This window comes from Clarias gariepinus, chromosome 15 (assembly GCF_024256425.1).
Source record: "Clarias gariepinus isolate MV-2021 ecotype Netherlands chromosome 15, CGAR_prim_01v2, whole genome shotgun sequence".
Taxonomy (NCBI): Eukaryota; Metazoa; Chordata; class Actinopteri; order Siluriformes; family Clariidae; genus Clarias; species Clarias gariepinus.
In genome coordinates this window covers 23,897,893-23,912,440 of record NC_071114.1, presented here as the reverse complement: position 1 = coordinate 23,912,440, position 14,548 = coordinate 23,897,893, and the positions used below count along the sequence as shown (strand labels likewise).

The window sequence follows — 14,548 nt, the reverse complement described above, 5'->3', positions numbered from 1 at the left end:
AAGGTAAGATAGCAAGGCTAGAAGCTTATGAGAAGGGTTCAAGTTGTTTGAGATTAAAGTCAGAGAGGCCAGATTGAGATGGTTGGGACATGTACTGTACGGAGAAGAGATTGTGAATATATTGGTAGAAGGATGCTGATTTGGTCTAGAGGAAGACCAAAGAGGAAATTTATTGATGCAGTGAGAGAGGACACGAAGTTAGTTGGTGTGAGAGAAGGAAATGCAGAGGATAGGGTTAGGTGGAGGCAGATGATTTGTTGTGGCGACCCCTGAAAGGGAACAGCCGAAAGAAAAAGGAGAAGAAAAAGATTGTAGGTGCCAGACAGGCTGGTTTGTGTATTTCAGAAAATTTTGGTCTTAAGGGTTTACTTAGTATGGTCTATAAAATATAGAAATATTCAGTGATTGGCACAAGTCTTGTTGATGAGAAAGGGAAGAGAAGAATTCCAAGACTGGCTTTAGCTGTCAGGAATTTTACAATAAGCCAAATAATTACTTTTTACATCTGCGTAAAGTACTTTTGTAAATCGCTCTGGATAAAAGCGTCTGCCAAATGTAAATGTAAAAGCATCTCAGAAGTAATCCAGAACCTTAAGGTAGGTTGCAACAGCTGAAGAACCCATCATACATACACACACTTACACAATTAAATTAAATTAAAAGGGAAAGGAAAAAAATGGGGATACATTCAGTCATGCCACTTGGTGTTTTAGTTTTTGTTTGTTTGTTCTGTACCAAACTGGAGTAGCGGAGTGATCTTCAGGACGGAATCCCAGTTCAGCAAACACACTTTTTAAGAGTTTGTGGAAGAGTCAACACCTATGTGTGGACGCGTATCTGTGGCAGGGCTTGTTCAGTAGGTCTTTTGTGTGTGATATAGAATGAAGGCTGGATTTACTCGTAGCACTGACTTCTTCCAGCCTAATTATATCTGAGCAGAGCTCTGTTTGCTCTCTGTGTGTGAGCTCAGTGCTCAGCCCGGCTGGAGCAGCCAGCTCCAGGAAAGGAAGCCAAAGTGATGATTCACTGTGGCTGCAAGCAAGCAGTCTTACCCAGTATCAGACCTGCCCTTCGTTTCCTTTTCTCTCCTCCTAGCCACCAGCTGCACGGCAATGATAAAATTTTACTTCACAGACCCATTTCTCTTTTTTCCCCCCCTCACCTTCCTGGTACCTTCTTTCTGAGTACATTGATGCTGATGTGGTTTTTGCAGAGACACGAAGGGTGGACAGGGTGATAAGGTGCCTAGAAAGGAGAAAGCACAGGTTCTTGAACAAATGGAGCGGTTTCTTGTGGTTGACAAAGCAAGGTGGCTGTGAAGAATGATTAAAGCCAATGACATGGCAGTTATGTTTTTTTTTTTTTTTAAATAATAAGACAAGACAGCCAGGGAAGGGGTGCCAAGGACGACATGTTTTAAGGAAATAGCGTCTTAATAGAAGCTCTTTGAGTGAGGAGTTATCAGTGTTTTAGACTGATGAGGCAGACAGGGTGTAACCTCAGGAATAAAGGAGGGATTAGCCGCACACTTTAGTGCCTGCTTGACTTCACATCATGCACGCAAATAAACAGTGGCCTTCGGAAAGCGCTACACAAGGCCAGCATTTCTAATCGCCACGCTGACACTGGAACTAATCCCGCCGCCGCATGTCATTCAGCATACTTGAGGGATATGAAAACATCTCCCTCAAGAAGAGACAGGCACTTCCCATGTTTCTCATTATCACACTTTTTTATGGTGAGGAGGGTTAATCGGTTCTGCACATTTGCCAGTAAATTGTGTGTGGAATTGTTTGCAAATGAGCTGCATTTATCACAGGTGCAAAAACATAAATGGACCTAATAGAGTACCAGGAGGAATGCCTGTGCCCTTGGGCGGCTTTTGGAGAAACTACCATAACGTACTTAGAACTGTAAAACTGTGCCTCTAAGGAATGGCAGGCTAGAGTGATGTCATTGTTCACTTCCACTGATGTTCCAGAGTGCTCTCTCTTTCCAAAATTGTGCTGTTGGTTCATGGCTTCCTCAGTGTGCGGTCTGACATGTGGGTCATCCCCAAGGTGTCCTGTTGCAAATGACGCTGACAGTGGAGTTCTAAAACAGGCAGCTCGTCTCTCCAGGTGGCGAATCGTGCCTTCTCTCCATGTCAACCGGTCAGGAAAAAAATCTATACAAAATTCTGTTCTATAAATAACAGAGACTTCTGGCTGTCTCGGGTACTACCAGTACCAACGGAGTTGGCAGCACACCACAGAAGAAATTTTATGCTCTAGCAACACACACTCATACACAGAATACAGTCATTCAGTAAGGGACAAAATGTAGGTGCAAAACGTATTTGTCTTTGATGTAACTTGCTGTAACTTACATCTTGGTAAGCAATTTGTAATGTTAAATGGGAAAATTATGAGAGTTAATGCAATATGGTTTTATTATGCAGTCGTGTGAGGTTCATTTGACAGTTAAATGCAACAAGGATGGAAAAATGAAGGTCTTTGCTCAAGATATTACAGGTAGAAAGAGCATTTTTTGGGTGATTTTTCAGACTTTTGGATAAACTGCATGTGTGTTAGATTAAAGTGTGCCAATTAAACTTTTTGAATTTTGTCCTCTTTTTTTTTTTTTTTTTAAATATGCAATATTATTCAAAAAGCTATTTATGTGGCTTTATGATATACACAAAAGTTTTCTTTTTAAACCTTATAAACCTCACTGCTTATAGTAGGAACTCATGAAGACAGTATTTTAATTTTTTTTATGAATTGATAATTTTAGAATGATTTCTTTTACTTTATTTGCTATCACTATTTGCACTTTGTATTGGTGTATTGCATTGTTTTTACATCTTTTCCAACCAACATCTTTATTTCTCTTGAGAGCATATTCACTGTGAAATAAACTTAAAACATATTAGGGTAAATATGAAAATTTAATTAGAAAATGCTCATTTTGCATAAATAGATGTAAATTCTTTAAAACCTCCAGTACAAAAAAAATTATAAAAACATAACTCATCCGCTACTGAATACTAATTTGTTTTTAAACGATCCTTTTCACGTTTATTGTCTTGCTTTAATTTGAAGCGTATGAATTCCATCTTGTTAAAAGACAAACATCTGTTACTTTAAAGGAAAATGGAGGTAATGTGATGTGAGTATCAAAGGGAATAAAGTACTATTATGCAATCCTGTAAGTTGAGTTTTACAGTAAAATGCAACAAGGAAGGAAAAAACGAGGCTCATGGCTCTCTTGCACAAGCTTTTTTGTGATGCACACTGATAATTTTTCCCTGCAATACCAGTTGAACAAGCATGCATGACTTCTTTTTGCATATTTATGTCTGCACTACGTAGTTCAGGACTATATATAAATATTGCAATGATGTATTTATAATAGATGGTATCACACAGTTTTTCAATGTTAAAATAACTCCAAGCAGAAACCCATTGGCACGCTCACAAAACAAATGTTTTAAAAATGTAGCTAAAAATGTTCAAATGTTTAATGAACCAAATTTTTTGTGAAATGTTTGTACAACCGCTGATGACCTTAAAATTAAGAATAGGGTTTTTAAATAGAAAATTTAAAGTATGAAATAAGGGGAAAAAATAGAACAAATATAGAATATACAAAAAATTTTAGCTATAAAAATGTACAATATGTAAAATAAAATAGAACAAAATTGAAATGACATTTGGATATAAAAAAGCATGTCCAGTCATGAGCAGAACAATGTGCAGAATAATGTTCAGAATAAAGTGCAGATTTGCATTAACTTGCAGATTAAAGTTCAGTGCAGTTCAAAGTTAAAAAAAAAATGAAGAAAAATATATTGTACACAAAAAAAAAAAAAAAACTTTTTTGGATGCTGTTATATGTCTTTGGCATTGTTTTGATAAGCTTCTGATCTTGTATTAATGATGAAGGAGTCAGACTTCTGCATAAAGTACTCTCAATCAAAGATCCTCAGTAGGGTTAAGGTCTGGATTCTGTGTAAAAATAATGTCTCATGCTCCTTGAACCACTCTTTCACAATTTCAAGATGATGAATCCCTTCATTGTCATCTTGGAATATGCCCATGCCATCAGGAAAGAAAAAAAATTCATTAATTAAAAAAACCTGGTCATTCAGTACATTCAAATTTCAGCTAACTTAATTTTTGGACCAACATGGGCTTTTTCCAATGCCAAGAATTTGTCCCTTCTAAAACAAAGTAACATCTTTGCCACATTCTCAGGATGTCTTCTCAAATAGTGGTTTAAGAAATGACAAACCTACTCACTGCACCAGTTAGGGTTAAATAACTTGTTGCCACCTGAACCATATTAATCACTTTAATAATTATACAATAGAAGGCTCTTAACTATTAGCTTAGTTAAATCCAGGTGGGGTTTTTTTTGGCCGCAGTGTACATTTCTTTATTAATAGAAATAGCAGTAAGGTTTCCAGGGGTGCCGTCTGGACAGTATCACGCACAGGGGCACTCAGATGGCTATCAGACGTCTGAGGATTGTGTTAAGCAGACATGACCCTTGTGTGTATGTTGGAACCTGGAAGGTACCACACAACAACAACAAAAGTCATCCTTACACACAGTGTAGATGTAACAGCATTAATGATGGCGTGTCCAGCAGAAAATTGTCCCATATCATGGCCTAGATATCTTGAAACTTGAAATGAGGTGCAAGTTATCCCCTTATAGAAGGATCAACTTCTGGGATTGGAAGGATTGCTACAACCCCAGCAGTAAAACGTCTGACATACTGCCTTTATGCATCAGAAATTTCTATTTAATTAAACTGAAAAAATATAGCATATATAAAATCCCTGGCTTTGCAGTTCTTGGTCTTAAATGTGTATTACCCTTTTAGTCTTATAGAGTTTTAGAATAAAACAAGGTAAAAACAACTACAGATGAAATTAAAGACATGGAGGAAAACTTTTAGAGTCTATAGTATTTGTGATAATTCTGTGGTTAAGGTTTTTGCATTAACTGCACAAAGTTAGGGAATGTAAATCCCAGACTTGGGCCCTAAATAAGGCCCTGAACTCTCATTTACTCATCATTATAGTTTACGTGTAAGATGCCTTTGGGGAAAATACACCACACATAAATAAATATTAATATGATAAAAGCCATCGTAAAACAATAAAATGCATTAAACACCTTTTTTCCAGTACCTGAAGAACTTATTAAACACTATACTGTACTACTTGCAGGTCAATAACTGAATAGCTGGTGCTGAACTGCACAAAAGAACTTGTAAACATCTATAGATCAGGCTTTTAGTTAAACCAGGTAAATCTGTGGTTTGCAACTTTACTCTTAGAGGACCTGCCGTGCATATTTTAGTGTTTCCCTGCTCTACCCATTTCAGTGAAAAAAAAGCCTGTTACTTAGTTGATTGGATAAATCAAGTGTGCTGGGAGCTGAGAAAACACTAATATGTGCAGGCTAGTGGTCCTCCAGGACCGATGTTCAGAACCAGTGAGGTACATAATACTCCATAACAGAAATCAAGATGAGCACTAACAAAATGTTAAAGAAAACTCAGCTGAATATTGAACCTGTTACACATAAATAAATTAGCAGTGATTTGTAGAGCCGGCATTAAAATTTAACATTGCTTAAAGGTCCTATATTTTACTACTCCTAAGTTAATATGGGCCTCAGAGTTCCCCAAAATGTGTCCATCTGTTAATTCTGCCGCTGAAATACTCCTCCGACAATGTCTTTTTTAACCCCTCACACTCCCTTTATTTCACTCTTCCTTGAAATGTGCTGTTTAAGTGTCCGTGTACCTGAACTACAGCTGAGTCCCACCCTCCAGGAAAAAGCAGAGGTAAGCAACAAGCTGGGGGAGGGATCTTCCTTAATGATGTCACAATAGAGGAAAAATCTAATTTCATTGTGTAAAACATGGTCAAAGCAAAAATAGAGACAAAAAACGGAACAAAGCGTGTGAGCACACACACTGAAGACCAATTAAAATGTCTAAAAATGCATAACAGGTCTAATTTAATTTTCATTCTTCACAAATCAAAGCTTAAATTTTAACTGGGTTTACAACCGATCTGCTCAAAATCTCATATCTTATGATCAGCTGAATATCTACAAGGTAGTACTGCTTCTTAAATACAAACAGATATAATCAGGAGTGACAAGAGCTATGGAGGTGAAAACACATGGTGATTAAAAACAGCAGATTGTAGTTGAATAATTTTGGATCTTACAGACTTTAAAATTTGTGCTTGGCACTGCAAATAAATGACGGAGCACACAGGTTATTAAAGAGGTCCTGTAAGGTTGACTAATGGACTTCAGGGAAAGGTTTCCAGTTAATTCAATTACTGAACCATTAATTATGCATACTATCCTCTTGCTATAATTACACACAGGGAACAAATAAATGGAATTTCTTCCTTATCTGAAACTCATTTGGTCTGTGATGTCTCTTAAATCAAAAGCTTTTTTTTTCTTGTGGGTCAGCAAAAAAAACAAAACAAAAAAAAGCCCTCAGCTCCAAATAAAAAGTGTTTCTTTATTAGAATCAGCATATTTGAATTGAAGCCTGCAGAAAGCCAAACTAGTTTCATTCATTTCCACATAGTGGAAATTCCTATGATATAAAGGACGAGTAGATTTTTCTTTTTACTTTCAAAAGAAAATTCACATACAATGCAAATATTTTTCCAAGGGAGCACCTAATGCTTTTTTAATTAATTAATTTTTTAAATACTTTATATCAATTCTTTACAAAGGGTTTTAACAAAAGACACAAGAGCAGAAAAGACATTGCAAAAAAAAAACAAACAAAAAAAAAAAAAAACCACCACACATGACTTTTGCACCTTCACTTCCTTCTACAGAAATTTAAGGTCTTTTTGCGCTTCTGGAATCTTGAAGGGTAGGCGTAGTGAGTCACTACAGTGATTCACCATGCAGCACAAATAAATATATAACATACATACTGTATATAATTATTATGTGCTAAAGTAGAGCACTAAGAAAAGAACAAACATACTTAGTGATTTAGTCCCAAATGTTAGACATGAATACTTCAAAAAATAAATATTACAAATATATAGATTACAAAATCAAATTTGACATTGTTGATTTTTTTTTAAAGGACAGGAAGGTACTTAAGAAAAAAAAAAGAAAAATTTAATAACGTCACAGAGCATCTGCTGCCTGTAACTCCTGATGCTACTCCCGAGGGAGCGAACAAACTGTCTGCTGCTGCAGGGAGGCACAAGGCGATAGACAGCATGCTGGAAATGCACTTCTGTTCATTTCAATCTGAGATTCTGTATAAGTGTGTGTGTGTGTGTGTGTGTGTGTGTGTATATACCGTTATGCCAAACCACTCTGTTTAAAATTCATCAGAATAGTTGGAGTAACATCTGTCTGTGCCCAAACAAGGGAATAAAGTGAAAAAGTGTGCGTGTGTGTGGTATGTAATACATCTCTTAAACTTTCTTAATTCCGCTCCTGTTGTTGAACATGTTGACTCTGCTCTTGGTTCCCACTGTGTTAGCAGAGACACCAGGCTGCTGCAACACCTTGTCCAGCGTAGTCTTCTTAATAGCAGCGGGGGAGATTTTCTCCTGATCAGCAAGAAACTGCAGTTCCCTGGAAAGAAAAGGAAAACCAAAACACAATTAGTTGTCATCTCTGAAACCATCTGTTCACATCTCCAAAAGCAAGACAAAAGGCAAAGCCGGCGTACTTGGTCCTTATACATGAAGCCTCGACGGCATTGATGAGAAGGCTCCGGAAGCCACCACTCTCCAGAAAGTGCAGGGCGTGGATGGTGGCGCCCCCTGGTGAGCAAACGTTGTCTTTCAACTGGCCTGGGTGCTGCTCTGAATCTAGCAGCATTTTAGCAGCGCCCTGAAATTGAAATGTAAAGCAAGATGTGTTAGATCAGACACAGAATAAAGTTCTTTCCAATGACATTATAAATGATTCTAATATAAAAGATACTTTTTCTGATTTATCCTCATTACATCTGCAAAAATTACTCGGGTAAACTGCAGATAAGAAAATGACCAGATAAAGTTTCTTTAATCTTCGATTGTCTGATTTGGCCAAACTTGCCACAATGTAGCCTTAGATTCCTGTTCTTGCTTGATAAGTTTCAGCATAATGCAAGTTGCTTTTCTGTCTACCATGGTTACACAGAGTGGTGTGCATTATTGTAGGCTTCCTGTCATAAAGACTGAAATAGCAACATAAACCTGTGCAATTATTTAAGTGATTATTCTAATATAATTGTATATCTAATTAGTTATATTTATAGCTGGACATTTCTGTAGGGTTTTTCTATATTTTATCTTTAATTCTTTTAAATATTTTTAATATGTTTAACAAATAATGGATCATCTTAATGAGATCATTAATGCAGTCATTTGGTATTACCTAGAAAAATACTTAGGAATACAAAAACTGCACAATTTATAGTTTAATATCGCAATCATGATGTGTGTCAAATTAATTTTTTTTTAAATATAAAATCCTGCAGTCCTCTTCTGACCTCTCTCATGATCGACATTTCTGACCACAGGACTGCTGCTGAAGTGATGTTTGCACTATACTGTGTAAAATCCTGAATCTGAAAAATCCTAGGTGATCAGCAGTTCCTGAAAAGTTTCAACCAGCCCACCAACCATGCCACGGTCAAAGGAGTACTTTTTATTTTTTGCCATTCTAATATTTGATGTTAATATTATTTGCATAAGTAAACAGGGGTACATGTTTCTGTTAAAAATGGCTTGTAAGAAAATCTAAAAATAATAACTTGCAATTTTGTGATTACTAAATGTCTAAAAAGTTCTCATAAATAATGCTGAGCATCATTAAAAGTGATGATGTAAGCTAATGAGCTCAGTATAGTTAAGAGAAGAGTCATTGCAGACAGAGTGCAGGTTGCAGACAGAGTGCAAGTTCTTATATTTCCCCATTAATGCACAAACATTTCAGTGCTATTTTTGTCTCTTTAACATTTTATCATGTGAAGTTCTCTAATGATTGGCCAATAACAAGATTAAAGGGAGGACTTGGGAAATTTTTAGCCATTGATCGATATGGCAATGTATACAATAATAAATAAATAAAAATATATAAATAAATAATATATAAATAAATAAAGACTCATGCTCTCTTTAAGTAAATATCATAAATGTGAATTAGGGATAACTTTAAATACGAGGTGTACCAAAAAGAAGAACCACCCACAAAATAAACAAAGTTAAAAATAAATAAATAAATAAATAACTCTAGCAATGTTACTCAGCCTGACACACTCATTAACACTACACACACCACCAAGTCAAGTGTTGTGACTATACTAAGAATGAACATGCTTCCAAATATCAGAGAATCAGTGATGGTCTTGTGGGCAAGTTGAGGTTCAGTGGTTAAAACTCTGGGCTACTGAACGGAAGGATGTGAACTCAAATCAAGGTTGTGTCATTTCACATAACCCTTAGCTTACCAAGTGCAAATTGCTTTTTGTTTTAAGTAAGATAAGAGGGCAAACTATGGACAAAATACTACCAAAAATAGAACAATGTAGCTGTACCTAATAAACTGGCACAATATAAAAACTACATAAACTAAAACAATGAATGAAAACCATATTGAATTTTAGCTCTTCTGTGCTGTCTAATATAAAAATATGCATATTAAAGCACTACATACAAGCAGTGCCTGCGCTCCCAGTCTCATGGCCAGCCTCCTGGGCAGCCCCATCTTCACACCACCATCAGCCAGAGCATCGAGAGCCGTGAAAGCCTGGACACATGCACAAACATAAGCAATGAACACCTCGACATCTGCTGACTTGTCATTTCCAAACTGCTACATTAAAATCTGCTCATCACTGTTTAACTGGACTAAATAATTCAGCAAATCCTGCACCTTCTGTACATAAAGAATATGCTTAATCAGCGTTCAAACAGCAAGCCTCATCATTTTCATAAACCCAAAAACCACTCACGTAAGCTGGCCCGCTGCCGCTGAGTCCTGTAACGGCGTCAATCAGATCCTCCTCCACCTCTGTGCAGAAGCCCACACTGGCCATGAGCTGCTCAAGGAGCTTCCCGTCCTCAACCTCGGCGTGCGTGCCGGTGGCGTACACAGTGGCCCCCTCGCGCACCACCACTGGGGTGTTGGTCATGCAGCGGATCACCTTAGGGTCAGTGCGGTACTGGAGCAGTTTCTATTTTAAAAAAAGGTTAAAAAAAAAAAGAGCAAGAATAAAAGAGAGCGGGAGAAAGAGGCAGAATTAGGTTTAATTAGATTGACTGGACAATCAAAAGCCATCATAGTTCATCAACAGTAATCTTTACTCCGATACAAAGAATAAAACAAACAAAAACAAAGATGTATGGTAAAGATGATATCCACTAGGGATAGAAATCACCAGGGAACAGATGAAACAATACAATCATGACAGTGTTTATTCAGTTATTATTGCAATTTTTAACTTCATAAATATGTCTATGATAATGTTTTTGTTTTAGATTTAGTTACAATCCTAAACAAACGTAGCAACTAATTTTCTCCCACCACACAAAAAGCTGTGCTGCCTGGCAATATATGAATAGCTTAGAGCACACCACCTGTAGGATTATACAGGAACATTTAATCACCTCAAAGGCAAACACATTATATATATTTCAATAATAATGATAATTAAAAAAAATAAAAAAAAAGGTGGATTTGGAGTCAGTGTGGAGATACATGAATCCATAAATCCATTGCATGGCATACAAACGCACACACTATAGGCAATTTGAAAATGCTAATTAGCCTAATCTGCATGTCTTTGGACTGTGGGAGGAAACCGAGGGACACCCGGAGGAAAACTAACCAGGCATGAGGAGAACATGCACACATACCGGAGGTGGGAATCAAATATAGACCTTGGAGGTTCGTGGCTACACTGCTAACCAGTACACCAAAGTGCCGCCTTCATTTATTATTATTAGTCAAAGCATACAACCAAGTTTTTTTACTTATGGGATTTTCTTAGACAATGGGTAAAAACATATGCATATAGGCTGTGTAGAGCTCTGAGTCAGGACCGAATAAAGACCTCTTAGTCGTCTAACTGAGGACCCAAGTCAAAGTACTGACTTGAGCCCTGAGCCAAGTCCCAGTGTCACCCTGATTCGAGATCAGCCTAGGTGAAGATTGCAGACTTTTTGATTAATAAGTTTAGGTCATTGGTTCAACTAAAAGTCATGTTCTCTGCTTTTTAAATTCAAACCTAATTTTCTGTCTAATGTATTTGGACAAAAAAAGCCACATTGTCCTTATTGAGCCTTTGTATATAAAGATGTTTTAGGTTTTAATCAAATAACATTAGAACAGAAAATTTGCATCGTTCTTATCCCATACTTTCTCAATGGAACTAATGGTGACCCCAGCAGCACAGGACACGATGAGATGCCGGTCTTCAATATCAGGTCCGATTTCATCCAGAACAAAAGGAATAATATGAGGCTTGACGGCCAAAAAGAGGACGTCACTTTTATGCGCTGCTTCCTTGTTGCTGGTTGTTAAGGTCACGCCCATTTTCTAAAGTGTTTAAAAAATAAATAAAAATACATAATGACATGACAACTCAGAGACATCATCATAGACAGTCTATAGGAAAGACACACACACAGCTGCTGAAGCTAGAACACACTGACCCTGAGCCCGGCCACTGTCGGCAGATCTGTATCTGGAGAACTGGCCGTGATCCGGTGAGCTGCAATTACACCTGAGAGAGATAGCCAGAAGCAACGACAGAAACAAAAAGAACAGCGAGTGTGTGAACTTGTGTGAGAGCACATAAGACACCCAGAACGCTCATTACAGCGACCACAGAAGAGCTCAACTCAATCAAATCAAATCTGTGGAGCACAAGCAGAGCCTGCAGGTTATTTTCCTGCTCTTAATAATTAAGCTCAGGCATAAACAAGCAATTGAAGCTCTCTGGATACCAAATAACAGTTCAAGTCACACAGTCACCATTATCAGTGAGGTCTCACCTGCCGCAGTGAAGCCCTTTACCAAGGCATGGGCCAGCTGACCCGCTCCAATGAAGCCTACACTCATCCTGTTTACTCTGGCAGACCTGCAGATTACAACAGACAAACTATTCAAACCAGGGTTGCATAATGTATTGCTCATTTGTTAACCGCTGCAATACTGGATGCCCCATTACTCACAGTGCAGAAACCTGAAATTTAGAAATGAACACTGATTTATTCAGATTTTGAGGCTGAAATTAATCTCAGCAAAAGCAAGGCATGTTTAAACACGTTAACCTAGCCTGCATAATGCAGACTCACTTCATACTGTGACTTAACATCCAACTGAGTACAGATGGTTCTGAGAGTCACCCAAAAGTGGATGCAGTATTTATAATCTGGTTTCTCTTAAACCAGATTATAAGCACTTCTTCTTCATGTTATTCCCCCCCCCACCCCCTCCAAGTGCTGCCTCTGGTTTGATAACTAGAGACTTTTGTAAAGTGGATGTGTAACAAAGTGTAATTTTTAAAATTGCTTTTCAAATAAACTGGAATAAAAAACTCTATGTCCTTATGGCTGAAGAGTGTCTGAAGAGTTTGAGTCATGCAAGTTGGCCATCTTATGAGCAGTGACTCACTTGTTAGTTAATAGAATATTGGATCAGCATCAACTCATGCAAAAGGTTTCAGTAAACAGGAACAATAGAATTATAATATACAGGCTGGCTTAAAACTCTGGATCCCACTGGAATTTTCCTTATATGAAATGTTGATGCTGAATATCACTGTAAAATCTTCCTATTTGCTTGCATATGAACCTCAGGTTTTGAGCCAAGTCATTTTATGGCAGTTTGTAGCAGTAAAATAGTGTAAGCCAATTTTCTTCCATATTGTGAAGACCATTTTTTTTTATATATAATTGAGCAAACAAATAAACAAAATATTTCAAATAGATCAAGTGCATATTATGATATTTGGATGAAATTCAGGCCCAAAGAATAAAAACTATACCTTTTTAAATATTATATTAATCTCCTATACCGTATGCTGTATACACGGTTGCAAGGACCTAGAGCTTATCCTAGGAGACTTTGGGTACAAGGCAACATACACCTAGACAAGGTGCCAATCCATTGGAGGACATGGACGCACACACTATCGCCAATTAGCCTAATGTGCATGTCTTTGCACAGTGAGAGGAAACCGGAACACGAGGAGGAAACCCAGCAAGCTTGGAAAGAACATGAAAACGCCACATACACAAACCCTAGATGAGACTTGAATCCTTTACCCTGGAGGTGAAATGCAACAGTGCAAACCACTATACCTTAATGCTGGCTTAATTTATTATTATTATTATCATCATTATTATTATAATAAAGATGCAAAAAAAACAGGTTTAGGTTTTTTTACTTACTGGAAATTGTAAGGCATATTATATCCACACTAATGCTATATTTGTCTACATTTAACATATTTCAGCATAAACAATATAAATGCTAAACAATAAACAATATAAAATAAGTACACTGTAATTAAAAAGAAAATCTTGGAGGGAAAAAACAAGAAAAAAAAAGATAGACAGGCAGATAAATTGATATTATTTTGCAAACAGTTGCTGGCTAGTTTAATGTGCTTCCGCAGGATGTTTTAGGATTAAAACTTTAAATGTTTAAGAACATTTAAAGAACACTAGAAGGTTTTAATACCATATTTCACACTTTAATGTCGCACCTGTCACCATAAACCTGAGCTCACCTCTGTGGATAAATACTCTAGTCTGGCTTTTACTTTGTAGCATCATTAGCAACATTAGCATTGTAACGGCAACAGCCAGTAGCCGTTTCCTCGTGAACATTATTCCTGTATCAGCGTTAATGTCTTACCTTTACACCTCTTAGTCTTTTACAGCAAACTCTTCACTGCTTTTTATAAAATCTGTCTTTTTTTTATTATTTAAAACGCTCGCTGAATAAAAATCACCGCCTCTGTGTCAACGTGGCTACCTCCCGCACACAGTCCGCCAAGAAGACGATACAAGACAGGCAACCAATCAGAGTGGAACGTCTTACACCTTTTAACCAATCAGCGCTGATCTTTGGATGTGGGCGGGGCTTAAAAGATGAAGCTCTAGTTGCATCATTTCCTCTCCCAAATTTGGGGCTCTGATAAAAATAATGGTTCACGAAGTTCACAGCCATGTAGTGAGGAGAGTGCAGGAGCTGTGCAGAATAGACGACATGTTAGTGTGTGACTTTTCTGTATATGTGCTTTATTATTTAAAAAAAAATAGGACAAAAGGAAAATGCCATGAGATAACATGAGATAAGAGACAATAAGATTCTGGGACTTTAGTTTATCCTAAAGCAAATTTCCACCAACTTGCTCATGAAAACACAAACACTCTCACTCACTCACTCACTCATCATCTATGCCGCTTTAGCCTTTAATCAGGGTCGTGAAGCCCATCCTAGGGTGCCAATCGATTGCAGAAAAACACAAACAGTAATGAGCAAAT

The 14,548-nt window shown here is 37.2% G+C and overlaps 1 protein-coding gene across 1 annotated transcript; it reads right to left on the bottom strand.

Moving 5' to 3' along the window:
- Nucleotides 1-6,687: 6,687 nt before the first annotated feature.
- pycr1b (pyrroline-5-carboxylate reductase 1b) lies at nucleotides 6,688-14,055 on the bottom strand. Its single transcript, XM_053513913.1, has 8 exons — nucleotides 13,917-14,055; nucleotides 12,047-12,132; nucleotides 11,705-11,775; nucleotides 11,409-11,588; nucleotides 10,003-10,224; nucleotides 9,705-9,797; nucleotides 7,732-7,895; nucleotides 6,688-7,634 (listed from the first exon to the last, which is right to left on the bottom strand). Exons 2-8 carry the CDS (start codon nucleotides 12,111-12,113, stop codon nucleotides 7,472-7,474), a joined length of 960 nt encoding a protein of 319 aa, XP_053369888.1. The 5' UTR covers nucleotides 12,114-12,132; nucleotides 13,917-14,055; the 3' UTR covers nucleotides 6,688-7,471.
- Between the last annotated feature and the right edge of the window lie 493 nt (nucleotides 14,056-14,548).

Excerpts from the sequence above, each read along its gene's own strand:
- pycr1b (XM_053513913.1), bottom strand. The coding sequence starts at position 12,113 with ATGAGTGTAGGCTTCATTGGAGCGGGTCAGCTGGCCCATGCCTTGGTA. Across the intron at positions 7,896-9,704 it reads TGGGAGCGCAGGCACTGCTT|GGCGCTGCTAAAATGCTGCT; the intron begins GTATGTAGTGCT and ends TTTCAATTTCAG. Across the intron at positions 7,635-7,731 it reads GCTTCATGTATAAGGACCAA|GGAACTGCAGTTTCTTGCTG; the intron begins GTACGCCGGCTT and ends TTTTCTTTCCAG.